Here is a 14,529-nt window from a genome sequence, read left to right as displayed (position 1 = left end):
ACTTATCAGAATAATGGGAAATGGGTATTTATATATAGTATATCCTCTTGTTTACTTCCCCCTTTCGGGGATTTGATATGGGGATAAGTCACTGGAAATACTCATTACGAGTAACTGATATTTTTCGTGAACAGAAAACTGACGTGAAACAAAGCTTGCGTTGTGTTTCCCGATTCCCCAAAAACCCTTACTCCTAATATTCCTAACACCCAAAAGGCCGGCAACGCACTTGTAACGCCTCTGGTGTTTCAAGTGTCCATGGGCGGCGGTAATTGCTTACCATCAGGTGATACGTATGCTCGTTTACCGGCTTATTCCATAAAAAATATATACTATTCAGGCAACGGTGTGTCAAAACAGCAACTAAATTGTTTTTTTTTTTTATTTATATTTTTTTTCTATGTTACTTTTTTATTGGTTTCGTTAACACTCGGAGCGGTTTAGCCTCTGTACCCTTAGTACGAGTTTGTTTTACGTTTAACGAGACCGCGTTCGGCGCTCTGATTGGTTGGTTCATTGGCACCGGCCAATCAGAGCGACGAAAGCGGTTTCGTATGTACTTTTTTTAATAAAAATAGTATTTATTTTTATATCAGTTTCTGTGCAATAGTTACTCGATATTGTATGAGTAAAATAGATTTTAATTTATTGACTTCGTGTAAAAATATTTTCGCGGTAAAATTACTTGTTTTTATTTTTTTATGTAATGAGGAACAAATTGTATAGTTTTTATGTAATGTTATCTTATGTTAGAGTTTTATTCAAGAGTTTAACATTATTTATTTATTTTGTTATTTTTAATTTATTTATTATTTTTATTTCACGTTGATTATTTTAGGTGCTCTAAAAGAAACGAATAATGAATTGTTTTACCAAAATTTAATAGTATTATTTATTTTTTTAATTTTTGCCTGAAATTGAGGCTTTTTTGGTATTTAGAGGCGATTAAGTTTCTTAACGAAATGTGAAAAACAACGCAACACGAATATGTTTCTCTCTCTTACTCTTATGGCTTGGCTATAAGTAAGAGAGGGACAAAAATATATGTAATTTGAAGTGATGTAACAATCACTTTTAGGTTAGAGTAGGAAGGTATATTTTTATCCTTTTCTCTCGTACGTGTGTGAGAGAGACGGAAGTTTTTAGTTTTTAACTCACTCTCGTAGAGTAAGCGCCTGTCTTAATGTGTAGCTAAATTAAAAATATTTATTTTTTAATTCAAAATTTCGTCCATTATTAAATGCTTGCCGTTAGTTATTAGATTTTTTGTATATATCTAATGTCTATTTATGCTGAAATGCTTGAAAAATATGCCATAACCTCATAGAATTAAAGTTGAAATTCCCATGAAAATGTTGAGTCATAAATGTCTAAAGGGAATTCCAACTTTGATTCTGTGTTTATATGGTCTATTATTCATTGCTTCATAGTTGGTATATAAAAAAAAACATGGCGCGCGTTTTAAATTTCGAATTGCACGATTTTTTTCTTTGTGATTACGCAAAAGTATTTGCTCGATGATATTGAGTTGTATCTCAATGCTCGATTATCGATTTTTTTCACGAACGAAAGTATTATTAATTATTATGTTATCGGCTTACTCACGTAACTGTTTGACGAGGAACTCGACTAGTTTCAAGCCATGCTAGAGGCTCATATAGAGGCTCATGAGCAGCATTCCGCGAAGCACGACGCGGCGACTGTCGCGCTGCTACTGAAACTAGTCGAGTTCCTCGCCAAACAGTTACGTGAGTAAGCCGATAACATAATAATTAATTTAGTATGTCTCACGAAAGTTATAATGAAATGAAATGAAAGTATTATTTTTTTACCAAAAATTGTTTATATTTATGTCGTATATCTATTTAGTGTGTCTTGCACAAAATTTGACGTTCGATTGTGTAGCTTTATCCTATGTGGCCCTTCGCTGCTTTTTACCGACTTCAAAAAAAAGGAGTTATTTGATTTTTATGATTAATTTTGACCCAATTACCAAGTATAGCTGCAATTTAAAATTGTATGTGTTATTTTAAAATGTGAATTGATATACGTACAATTTTCTAGTCAGAAATTATTGCCTAAATGTCTAATTCTAATTTAAATAGCAGCTCGTGTTATGTAGTGTTGTCCAGTCAACTGATGGTAGCGAGGTTCACTGTCCAGTGACACACGTACGCTGGTATCGTCATGAGCTAATGTTCACATGTAAACAGTGACTCGTGTAGTGTAGTTGTCCAGTCAACTGATGGTAGCGAGGTTCACTGTCCAGTGACACACGTACGCTGGTATCGTCATGAGCTAATGTTCACATGTAAACAGTGGCTCGTGTAGTGTAGAGATTGTCCAGTCAAGAAAAATCTAAAATGATAACTTAAAACTATACCAATTTGTGGATTTTTCAAACTGAATATAGTTTTTTGTTTATCAAAGGCTACTTTATTACTAACTAATTAACCTCTGCTTAGATTGTGTGGGTTAGAAGCGTGATGTTATGATTATGTCAATTGTATTGCATTTTTGAAATGGACTCGGTAATACTCTTTACCGAAATTGTTATGAACCTGTTTGGCGAATGTGATTTTTTTAAGGTGACATTTTAATAGAAATGTGAAATGGATTTATTTGACTTATATTGCTTGAAAATTTCATAATTTAATGTATTATCGAAGAAATTATATTCACTTTCATTAATATTATAACTATGTTGATTTGAAAAATGTCTAGTACCAAAATGTAAACCAAATAAGGCTAGGTAGTCTCGACATTTATAACGACGGAATTCAGTCGCTAAGTCGTGACTTACTATACAAGATTTTGAACCTTAACATTTTGTAATTAAAGTTCAAAAAATAACTAGATAGCGACCATATTATTATTCTGTCGTTAGCATAGTCGAGACTACCAATCCTGCTCTTAACCATTTTTTTTTTATTATTAAGTGTAATTTTCAATGTATGCCAATGGATTTTGAGTTCTAAATTCACAGTATCAGAGTTGATTTTGTAAAAGTACACTATATATAGGTACATACAGCGGAGGGCTTTACCGCATATGTACAAAATACTGAATAAGTAGCGTGTATGTGTGAGCGTATGAGTTTGCTTGTCTATCTCAATAAATATGACCTTTTTTGTCTATACTTGTGTTTTTCTTTCGATCTCATTGGGTGTAGTTTTTTTTTATGGAATAGGAGGCAAACGAGCAAACGAGTCACCTGATGGTAAGCGATCAGCGCCGCCCATGGCCACCCGCAACACCAGAGGAGTCACAGGTGCTTTGCCGGCCTTTTAAAAGTAATACGCACTTTTATTGAAGTTTTGAAGGTCGTATCGGTTCGAAAATACTGTAGTTGCAAAGAGACTGCTTATACTCAAGAGTCTCTCGTCCCTCCGTTAATTAATATTAGGTTTTTTTTTAAGGAGGAAAATCATCCAATTACTTTTCCCGCCTTGGGTGAGGTGAGAGGGAGTGTCAGACTCTTACTGACTAAAAACAACCTTATTCCTACTCCTGCTTTTCGAGCTGGAGCCTCAATAAATCCGCTAAGACTAGCATTGAAATTCATAAAATCATTACAGCTGAAAAAAAGCGGCCAGCAGGTCAACCTCAGATGGGCCTCAGTAGTGTGATGCCCGACCCGGACTGGATTACCTAGCGGGTTTTCCGCCTCAACGAGCAGGAGTAAGAACGGGGTGGTTTTTATTCAATAACAGTCTAACACTCCCTCTCATCCAATAACTACTCACTTCTCATTATAACAAAAATAAAAAAGTCCCCTATAATAAAAAAGCAGGTCAACCCACTTTAACCTATCAATATTTTTATTGAATATTCGACTTTACATTTAAGTAATAAAGTTTATTATAATATAATAAAGAACTTCGACAAAAAGGAGTAGGCGTGCTGATCACACTGTATCTGTATTCCTCTGTTCTGTGACTATGAAGATATTATCACATACCCGCGCGTGCGGCTTAAAGAGCCATCAGACCACCACAGATGAGGTCCAGTGGGGCTGGAACCAGATCCGGAGCTGCGGTCTACCTAGCGGGTTTGTCGGGGCTCTGAAGAAGGAGTAGGAACTCTAGGAAAGCAGGAGTAAGAACGGGGGCGGTTTTTACTCAGTGAGAGTCTGACACTCCCTCTCGCCTCGCCCAAGGTGGGAGAAGACATTGAGTTGCTAGTCGCGAGATACCCAATTACAAATCAGGAGATAGTACGATAGTGGTAATGTGATGTTGTGATGTCATATACAAAATGTCAACCACTGCTTATACCTTGAAGGGATCAAAGCGTAATGTTTTACACTTTATAATTGATTTGAAGTACTATTCACCTTCTACCATTAATACATCTATAATTGTTGGCTACTTTCAAATAAAATAACTAATATTTAGTATCATTACGCAACCAATAAAAGAATATAAAATAACATAATTTATACAAATCTTTATTAAATTCATTGATTTATTTTTTCTTACAACACAGAATAACATCACATGCGCACGTTTAGTTTTACCTAACGAATTTGTTTAGAACATTCTGCCTAAACAGGATCCAAAGGAATAACAACCGCGTTATAAGCTGAAGGCGTACCAATCAGTTTTTTCATTTTAAAACCAACCCAGTGTACCACAAATAAATACATTTTAGTAAAAAAAGAGATTATTAACGCAGACATCTTGGTCACAAAATTGATAAATCAATATTTTTGTTATATCTTCTCAGAGCACTAACAAAACGCAGTCCAACTTTTTCTTTTAGCAGCGTTCCAAATCTACAAACAGAGTATTTTTAGCGTCCCACTCATGCTATCTCACTTACTCTTGGGGGAAACCTGATAATGCTTTTTCGCTGCAGTGTTAAGGAATTGTAAAATTGAAAAGGTGGAGATTTGACAGGTGATAGTAGACCCACCAACTTGAATTTTGGAGCAAAGACCTAGCGAGATAAATGTAGGTCTTCGGGGCCACATCTGACTACCGAATTCTCGAAAAGCAGCGTCAAAATATAAGTGAAGTATCAGTTCAGTACGTTGTTGCATCAATGTGGACACGCAATGCATTGAATAACGCTTCTAAGTAGCTCAGAAATACTGTAATATTAACACTAGTCGTGGTTCAGAACTGTCAATGAGTTATAAGCTTATGTAACATTTTATGTCTGTGAAATAACGTTATAATTACCTGATAGCGGTTGTTTACCTCCACCAGAAGGTAAGAGGTATAATTCTACTAATATTTGTGCATTTACTCCTCTGTGTTTCCGTAGCTAACCTTGAAACGCATCGTGTAGTCGTGTAGGTGTTTGCCGGCCGTGTCCAGCTGTAACACACTAACCAATTAATCTCTTTATCTCTAATGCTTCCTTTTTAAAGCTTTAGGTGTTTAGTTTAATCGTTTATGTTATATTTTGTAGCATTTTATCTGATAATCTCTTGCACTACTCTCTGTCACTTTTATGAAATGTCACAAGACTGCTGTTCCTTTTTTGAATTTTGTTTTTTTTTATTACTCTATGAGGAAAGAAGGTGGTGATTTGTAAATAGTATTTAAATCCTTTTTAATTTGGAACTCTTTTTAGAAAGTTGTGCAATTTGATTATCTTATTCTTATAAGATTTTTATTGCTTTTATTATGAACCCATTTTGTCTAGCAGTATTCTTTATCTTAGAATGAAAGTGACCGAATCCAAAAACTGCAAGTTGTAGGAAATGAGCCAGAAAGTCTCAGAAAATTATAGTATTGAATACATTTTAGTATCTCTTCCGTATTCCATGACCGATTTTTACTAGATTTATGGATTAGTTCTTTGGTTGTAGAGTAGAATAAAACACCAGTTTATGATAAAATCAAATATTACAGAAATTTTGAGTTAAATCACTTTCATTCTAAGGGTGCAATATTTCTACTTACTTATCTCAATTTTATTTGACGACATTTTGCGACTATCTTACTTACAATCTTTGACCAATCTCTCACATATCTTTCAATCATGTGTTTTAAGATGGGATTACTCATCTGAATTATTAACACCTTAAACGCCACGAGGGTCAACGGTGACCAATTTTAGTGGAGGATTTCAAGTTCTACAGTTTTCTATTGGCAGTCAAAGACTTAAATTATATAATTTTCGTCTTTATTTCATAGTTTTTCATCATTCACAGATAAGATACTGATATAGTACCACCTGTGTAGTTAGATAATGTGTTTTTAAAAACATTATCTTGTGATATCTTAATTATTATTGACTTAATAACAATTATTTTGTTTTGCTGGCTAAAGGAAATTTATAATTAGTTAATTTCTACCATTTGCTGTCCCTTTTTATAATCAAACCAAGTTTTTTAATTTACCTATTTCACATACAAATAACATTTTATGAAAAATAGGATCTGCCTTCTAATATATTATATATTCATAACAGTTTGTCAGCAGTAGGTTCTTGTGGAATTTAGATGCTATAATTTTCATACAAAATTCATAGAAAATACAGTTTTTGATGATTTGAAAAACATTTTATATTGAATTTGACTATAGGCAACTAGCTTGTCCCTGTTTCTTGTTTGCCTAAAAACATCCATATGTGATTTTGTATCCAGTTCTAACTAAAATTAATTTGAGTTAAGATCATAATTCACTTGTTTATTTTTAACTTTGACTTAAGTTGTAAAAGCTTTTGTGTCAATAGTATTTTTTTTGTATTTTTTGTTGGAACATATTTTATATGACCCAACCTTCAATAGTCTTCTGTATAATGGGTGTGTTTACAAACATACACATCACATCTAGGCCCAGAACACCAAAGAGTTGTAACGTCTATGAATGCTAGTTGCGTCACTTTGCACGGCAGCCACCATGCTAACCATGTAGTCATGTGAAAGAACATTGTGACTAGACACACCATACGTCAATAATATCTAAGTATTTTGTTTTATTGTACAGTAATACTGTTTTCAAGGACTTTTCAATGATATTTTGAGTATAATAAATTGTCTCATTACAAATTCAAATTGTTGCTATATGAAAGGTAAAATGCTTTTTCACAGCAGCACTGTAGTCAAAAACTATTGTTTTCTTTAAATAGATTTTGAAATAATAATATTACTGATGAAAGTAGTTATATTTTTTTTTATGGAATAGGAGCCAAATGAGCAGATGGGTCACCTGATGGCATATTTTTTATGATGGAACTATCCTGGTATTGGATTGTGGTAGTAGGTCATCTATAAACCGTTTGGGGGCTCTAGTGACCCTTACAGGTACAGAGAGTGGCCACCGGGGTGGTTTCAGTGAGGTAAAAATCTCACACTCCCTAGTTAGTCTTTTATCCACAGAAAGCTAGGCGCCTTTTGAAGGTTTCCCACCTCATAAATAGGTAGTTAGAACTTAATAATTTCAACACATTTTTAGTTAATTTTTTCCTTAATTTGTTTTTCTTTTGTTATTTTTATGGCAATTCCACTAAAATTGTGACGTCATGATATTGATAGCCTATTTGGATAAGAAATTAATAGATAAAAGTTTAATTTCAGTAATAACTAATTCAATAATAATAGATACTGATTTCGACTAAAAATAGAAAAGTACCTATCGAATTATTTGATAAATTGTAATCTTTTCGAGATATTAAATCGATTAGCTTCTTCAAACAAACAAAAATAGCTATTAATAATAAATTTATATTTCCATTGAATTGTCACGAAGTTTTATAAAACAAAATACTTATTTGCGTATGACGTCACGATACTTGACATTTGACATCTGTCATTGTAAAAATTCCCGCCAAACATTACGCCCAATGAATGCCTATTATAATAGATTGGTTTTTTTATTTTGATACCAGGGGGCCTACTCTAATTTAACGAAAAATTAAGTTTCGGACGAAACTTCGCAGATTGCATATAACAATTCTATTTATTGCGAACTTTCGTGAACAAAAATAAACGAATGAAATGAAGATAAATAAATTGGTTTTGATATGAAATTAAAAATAAAACGTTATTTCAAGTAATTCTATTATTATAGTAAATCAATAAAACTTACGGCCGAAGATTAAACGGGGCAGGGGCCCCGGAGCTGCGGACTACCTAGTGGGTTACCGGGGCTCCGGTTCGAAATGCAGGAGTAGGAACAGGGTGGTTTATACTCAGTAAGAGTCTGACACTCTCTCCCACCTCACCCAAGGTGGGAGAAGACATTAGATGATTTTCCGCCCTTAAAAAATATCTGTTTTGTTGAAACAATCATTTATTTTCCCCCTTTTTCCGTTATCTGAATAGTTCTATTTTAAAACAGCTAGCAACGAAACGATATCTCGTTATCACAATGACAAAGTTGGCGTGTGGTTTATCGAAAACATAATTATTATCATTGCAAGTCATCCTTGATTTAGTGGCTGCATTTACGACTAGCAAGCTTGAAGTAGTAGGTTGACGACTGTTGGGGGGTAAACGGTAATTACTGGTGCTTTTTTTTAATTTTTTTATTTTTTTGTGGGAGGAAAATCATTCAATGACTATTGCTATCTCTATCTGTTTTTCTTAATTGTCAATTTGAAACATTGGTTGTGAGACTAGTAACTTTCATGAAAAGAGCGTATTCCTTTTTAAAGGTAAGCGTCCGCAGGCCTGCATTTAAGGACCGCATCGTCGGCAATGCCTACATGCAATGCTTACTGAAAACGTCATACGGAATGTAAACGATGCGTGCGATGCGTACGATGCAGCCCTGTGGATGTTACCTTTAAAAAGGAATATGCTCTTTCCCATAGTACGAATTTGCTTTACGTTTAAAGTTAATCAAAACGACAGCGCGTTCAGAGCTCTCGTGTTCCTCGTCAAACAGTTACGTGAGCAAGCTGAAAAACGTAATAATTAATTTAGTACGTCTCACGACACTACAATACAAATATAGTAAGGCCATAGTCTAGCAGTGGATTGACTCAGTTGATTTTATCTGGGGGCACGGCAGTGCCCCCGCCAAGTCGAGCAAAAAAAAAGCGGCACGGCCGTACCATCCTTTTCTCGAAGCAATTCGGGCCTTTTTCGACCCCCTATAATTCGGTTGTGGATAAAGCAAGAAACCTGAATCTTCAGTAACTAATCCGGCATTGTATAAACACGGAATATTTAAAATTTCAGTCAATTTGAACCAGTAGTTTAAGAATGACAACTTGTTAAAGTTTCTAAATTTTGTCACTCACTGACTCACCGATCATCAAAAGTCCAAGGCACTTCTAGCAGACTTAGAAGCTTCATATTTGGAATACATATAGAGTTTAGTGTCTTAATCATGGGAAAACTTAAATATTTTGTAATTTCGGTCCAGTTTTCCAAATACACCAACTGCATCAATAACTTTGTAATCCCATATAAATATATGGGATTACAAAGTTATTTATGCAGTTGGTGGTTGGTGGTGGTTATAAATTTAACTCTACAAAAAGAAGTGAGATCCCATCAAAAACATCCTGTAAAAAACCCAAGTCTCGCAGCTCAGTCTTTCTACCGTCAAAAGTTGTGAGATCCATGTAATACCAAGTCGGTTAATCTATTTAGTGTCTACTTGAAGGACCTTCTGTCTTAAGTTATTACATAAGTTATTATCATGCCAATATTAAAAATATTTAACGTTTTAAACAAATAGATCGACTTGGACATCGCATGAAAACAAAATGAATATTACAATATTATATTAGATTCTTTAGTCTCTCGCGCCTCACGCGATTGAAACTCTCGTTCCTGTTGGTCGCTGGCCCGTCGTGCTGTGTAGTGTGATACATACTAATAATCAAATCAAGCGATGTCCAAGTCGATCTATTTGTTTAAAACGTTAAATATTTTTAATATTGGCATGATAATAACTTATGTAATAACTTAAGACAGAAGGTCCTTCAAGTAGACACTAAATAGATTAACCGACTTGGTATTACATGGATCTCACAACTTTTGACGGTAGAAAGACTGAGCTGCGAGACTTGGGTTTTTTACAGGATGTTTTTGATGGGATTTGTATTTACATATCCGTATACGAACACGTGTGATCTTTGCTATCACGGTGAAAGCCAACTTTGACCTGTAAACACTTGAATTAACGCGTCTGTATTCATTATACTGTTCACTTAATTAATCTAATTAGTCTTTAATGACTTACGCTATTTACCACGTAATATTAGTCATACGAACAGAAGAATAGGGTAGATGACAAATTTTTATTTCAATGTCCGTCTTGTAGATTATTTTAAAACATTACACACGTATTTTTTATTTTGTTAAATAACATAACAATATCTATACTATATACTATAATATTATAAAGCTGAAGAGTTTGTTTGTTTGTTTGTTTGAATGCGCTAATCTCCAGAACTACTGGTCCGATTTGAATAAATCTTTTTGTGTTGAATAGTGCATTTATCGAGGAAGGCTATAGGCTATAAAACATCACGCTACGACCAATAGGAGACAAGCAGAGCGGGTGAAACCGCGCGGAAGTAGCTTGTTATAGATAAAACGAATCAAAGTTTAGCGAATACGCCATTTCTACGTATAAAATCTACCTAGAAGTGACGTCAAGTTATATTCCAAATCGTTTACAAACCGGTTTTTTCACAAACATACGTACATACAGGTCAAACTGAGAACTTCTTTTTTTTGAAGTCGTTTAATAAAAAAAAGCAGCATTTGTCTCCTGGTTACTCTCAAACCTGACCCTGACCGATTTGGGAGAAGGCCAAGAGAAAGAAATCGGAGATTAACTAAAATAGACGTCAAATCGTAAAATCATGATGATTTTTTCATAAACTGCAGTGTTGTTTTTTATTATACCTTCGTTACCGGTGCTCCGGCTCGAAAAGCACGAGTAGGAATGGGGTGGCTTTTAGTCAGTAAGAGTCTGACATTCCGTCTCGCCTCCGCCAAGACGGGAGAAGTCATTAAATGAGTTTCCGCCCATAAATACTATACCTTCGTTATTTATTTGTGCAGAGGTATATATTTCATATTAACGGGTTCTGTTTATTAAAACTACTTATTTTATGTGTATTTTTGTATACATATGAATTGTTTTAAGTTATATTATGTTCGGCAATGAGATCGTTGCTAAAAAGTCTTACGTTTACGTCCGAATACTGAAACGTTACTCAATTTTAAGTTGTACTTAAGTATCGTTCTATCTCTGTCTTTTATAAAGAATTGGTAGAGAGAGAACTATTCTTGAGAGCGTCTTAAAATTAAGTGACGTTTGCTTTTCGACCATTAATTCATTCAAACCATTTCGATAAAACTTCGTTCCCAAAAACCAACAACATGATACTAAAATTAGAATTAATCTGACTATAAGTACTTATGATAACCTTTCTCTCTTTCCAGGGTAAAAAGGAAAATCTCATCAAAAAATACTCAAAATGTTACGACGCTGCTCCAAGCATTTACAGACGTTGTACCGGAGGCAGGGGCAGGCGCTCCGGTTCAAGTCTACCGAGGCTCCGAAGGTCTTCGGGGCTCTGTCCCAGGCAGCCGCGAGGACTGCTCAGCCCCGGGCCCTCACCGCAGCCCACAACCAGGTCGCCACCATCCACTTCACGAACCCACTCCTCGCTGAACAAGACATCATGACTCCAAGCTTCCCCGACTCCGTTTCTGAAGGAGATGCGAAGATCGAGAAGAAAGTCGGAGACGCCGTGGCCATGGACGAAGTAGTTATGGAGATTGAGACAGACAAGACAGCTCTGCCCGTCATGGCGCCCGGCAACGGTATCATCAAGGAGTTCTACGTCAACAACGGAGACACCGTGAAGGCTGGCCAGAAGCTGTTCAGATTGGAGTTGACTGAGGGAGGCCCGCCTCCAAAGGCCGCGGCCGCGCCTGCTCCCGAACCTCCTAAAACCGAGGCTCCTCCCCCACCGCCCCCAGCAGCTGCAGCTCCACCCCCACCCCCACCACCAGCAGCCGCAGCCCCGCCCCCATCTCCACCACCAGCCCCTGCCGCTGCCCCCCCGAAACCAGCTGCCCCCATCTCCTCCATCCCTGTAGCAGCGATCCGTCACGCGCAGTCCATCGAAACTGCGTCAGTGAAGGTTCCTCCCACGGACTACTCCAAGGAGATCGCTGGTACACGCACGGAACAGCGCGTGAAGATGAACAGGATGCGTCAGCGTATCGCGCAGCGCCTGAAGGAGGCACAGAACACCAACGCCATGCTGACGACCTTTAACGAGATCGACATGTCCCATATAATGGCTTTCAGAAAGAAGCACTTGGACGCTTTCACCAAGAAGCATGGTGTGAAGCTGGGGCTCATGTCTCCCTTCGTGAAGGCTTCAGCCACTGCTCTGATGGACCAGCCCGTGGTGAACGCCGTCATCGAGGACAATGAGATCATATACCGTGATTACGTAGATATATCTGTAGCGGTGGCCACTCCTAAAGGTCTGGTGGTGCCAGTAGTTAGGAATGTACAAAATATGACGTATGCAGACATCGAGTTGACGATCGCTGGCCTCGCTGAGAAGGCCAAGGCCGGGAAACTTACTATTGAGGAGATGGACGGTGGTACCTTCACGATCAGCAACGGAGGAGTGTTCGGGTCTTTGATGGGCACTCCCATCATCAACCCTCCTCAGTCTGCTATCCTGGGCATGCACGGAATCTTTGAACGCCCCATCGCGGTCAACGGCCAAGTTGTCATTAGACCTATGATGTACATAGCTCTTACATACGACCACAGGCTGATCGACGGCCGTGAAGCTGTCATGTTCCTCAGGAAGATCAAGCAAGGAGTTGAAGACCCTGCGTCCATCATCGCCGGATTGTAGACACAGGAATACCGACCTTATAACTAGCAACGGAGTTACCATAATGTTATAACCGTGAACAAGCTTCGCAGGTCGGAGAGTTTTGAAAAAAGAAAATCATGTAATATACACGATTCAATCAGTAGGTTTATAGATTCCGAAGTGTACGCACGTGTCAGCTGCGAATTATTTTGTTATTTATTTAATTAAAGTGCGCCTCGTATTCTCGTATATGTATTATTTATGTGTCTAAGTAATAATTGTCCAGAAGTACACAAGTTTAATTATGCGACGACATAAAAACTCTTGTTTTATTTATTTTTTTGTTTTCTTTTATCGAATGTTTCGTTGTAAATTTCAGTATTTGTACATTTTTGAGTACGATTTCGTTGTGTAAAAGCACTCAGATGTATGTAATAACACTATTAGAAAGTAAAACAGGTATTTTATTTGGCCTATCAAAATAAATCTTAGCCTCAACGTAGCGTGTATTGGTGGGGTCCCATATACAGTATGGAGATCACTCATATGATTTAAATGAAACTACAAGTGGTACTCGTCACACAGAAACATAGTACAACTAAATATTTCAACGATAAATAAATAATTAAATAAACCGAGTATTAAATTCTGTGTGAACAGCTCCATGTACCTTGACCACATAATGTGGTAGGTTGTCTAGTAATGTTACGGACATGCAGCGCGGCTGTTACAATGGTTTACTGGGCCTATTTTGTTCACTTTTCGTATATCGTCAGGTAAGATATGTGGTTTAACCTTTTGACCGCCAGAGCATAAACGCTTCGCTGTACCCAGCCCCGGATCTAGGGGGGGGGGGGGGCAAGCCGGGGCCCATGTCCCGGGCGGCAAATTCAGGGGGCGGCCAAATTCACACTACACGGACCAGTGGACCACTCATCATTTATTTAATTTTGACCACGGAATAAATATAGTACAAGTACAGAAATTTCATGGCCATATCAACTTGACCGATACCCTGAGCGCAGAATGGGACGTGCTTCACGAACATTTTGTTATTCGCTTTTTTTTTTTAAGGGTGGAAAATCATCCAATGACTTCTCCCGCCTTGGGTAACGCGAGAGGGCGCCGTCGCCGACCACATCCCTGAGGACACGGCGGTGCTCAGCCCACGCAGGGCAGACCGCAAGAGTCATGCTAGCTAAGGAGGAGGCGGGGCGCGTGAGAGAACGAACCTCCTCACGCCCCAGCCGTCGCGAGAGACACTCCGGGCGTCGGGGATCGCGCGACGATCTCCGGCCACCGTAAGTGCGGGTCTGCGGACGGTGAGTAAGGGTAGCTCGCCGCCCGACCAGAACCAGACCCATGCGTGCGGCGCGTCGCGTTCTGTGCGCGCCTCAAAGAGCCATCAGACCACCACAGATGGGGCCCAGTAGGGCTGATGCCTAATCCGGAGCTGCGGACTACCTAGCGGGTTTACCGGGGCTCCGGCTCGACGGGCAGGAGTAGGAACGGGGTGGTTTTTAGTCAGTAAGAGTGACACTCCCTCTCGCCTCGCCCAAGGCGGGAGAAGTCATTGGATGATTTTCCACCCTCAAAAAAAAAAAAAAAAAAAGCTAGCATGACTGCTTCGCAGAAGGAGGAGATGGCATCCCAGTCTCCCTCGCTATGCACCATGGTCTGAACCAATGCCGGACGCGAGAGGTCGCCGTCACCGACCACATCCCTGAGGACACGGCGGTGCTCAGCCCATGCAGG

General features: G+C 38.0%; 1 protein-coding gene and 2 long non-coding RNA genes across 6 annotated transcripts; 2 read left to right on the top strand and 1 right to left on the bottom strand.

Annotated features, from left to right (window-relative positions):
- The first annotated feature begins 1,721 nt into the window (after positions 1 to 1,721).
- On the top strand, positions 1,722 to 3,137 carry LOC126912278 (uncharacterized). Its single transcript, XR_007706898.1, has 2 exons — positions 1,722 to 2,126; positions 2,231 to 3,137. It is a non-coding gene; the product is annotated as an uncharacterized LOC126912278 (long non-coding RNA).
- A 1,297-nt stretch (positions 3,138 to 4,434) lies between these two features.
- On the bottom strand, positions 4,435 to 6,281 carry LOC118278523 (uncharacterized). Its single transcript, XR_004783884.2, has 2 exons — positions 5,187 to 6,281; positions 4,435 to 4,777 (listed from the first exon to the last, which is right to left on the bottom strand). It is a non-coding gene; the product is annotated as an uncharacterized LOC118278523 (long non-coding RNA).
- On the top strand, positions 4,848 to 13,230 carry LOC118278521 (dihydrolipoyllysine-residue succinyltransferase component of 2-oxoglutarate dehydrogenase complex, mitochondrial). Of its 4 annotated transcripts, none has more exons than XM_035597761.2 (2): positions 4,848 to 5,014; positions 11,369 to 13,230. In XM_035597761.2, the coding sequence occupies exon 2, from the start codon at positions 11,404 to 11,406 to the stop codon at positions 12,811 to 12,813; it is 1,410 nt and encodes a 469-aa protein (XP_035453654.2). In that variant the 5' UTR covers positions 4,848 to 5,014; positions 11,369 to 11,403; the 3' UTR covers positions 12,814 to 13,230. The 4 variants fall into 4 exon arrangements, with proteins under 4 accessions (XP_035453654.2, XP_035453657.2, XP_035453655.2 ...); XM_035597764.2 differs by having other exon boundaries at positions 4,885 to 5,030; XM_035597762.2 differs by having other exon boundaries at positions 4,891 to 5,216.
- Positions 13,231 to 14,529: the final 1,299 nt, after the last annotated feature.

The sequence above is a fragment of the Spodoptera frugiperda genome, chromosome 24 (assembly GCF_023101765.2).
Source record: "Spodoptera frugiperda isolate SF20-4 chromosome 24, AGI-APGP_CSIRO_Sfru_2.0, whole genome shotgun sequence".
Taxonomy (NCBI): Eukaryota; Metazoa; Arthropoda; class Insecta; order Lepidoptera; family Noctuidae; genus Spodoptera; species Spodoptera frugiperda.
This window is presented reverse-complemented; position numbering and strand designations above follow the sequence as displayed.

Excerpts from the sequence above, each read along its gene's own strand:
- LOC118278521 (XM_035597761.2), top strand. The coding sequence starts at position 11,404 with ATGTTACGACGCTGCTCCAAGCATTTACAGACGTTGTACCGGAGGCAG.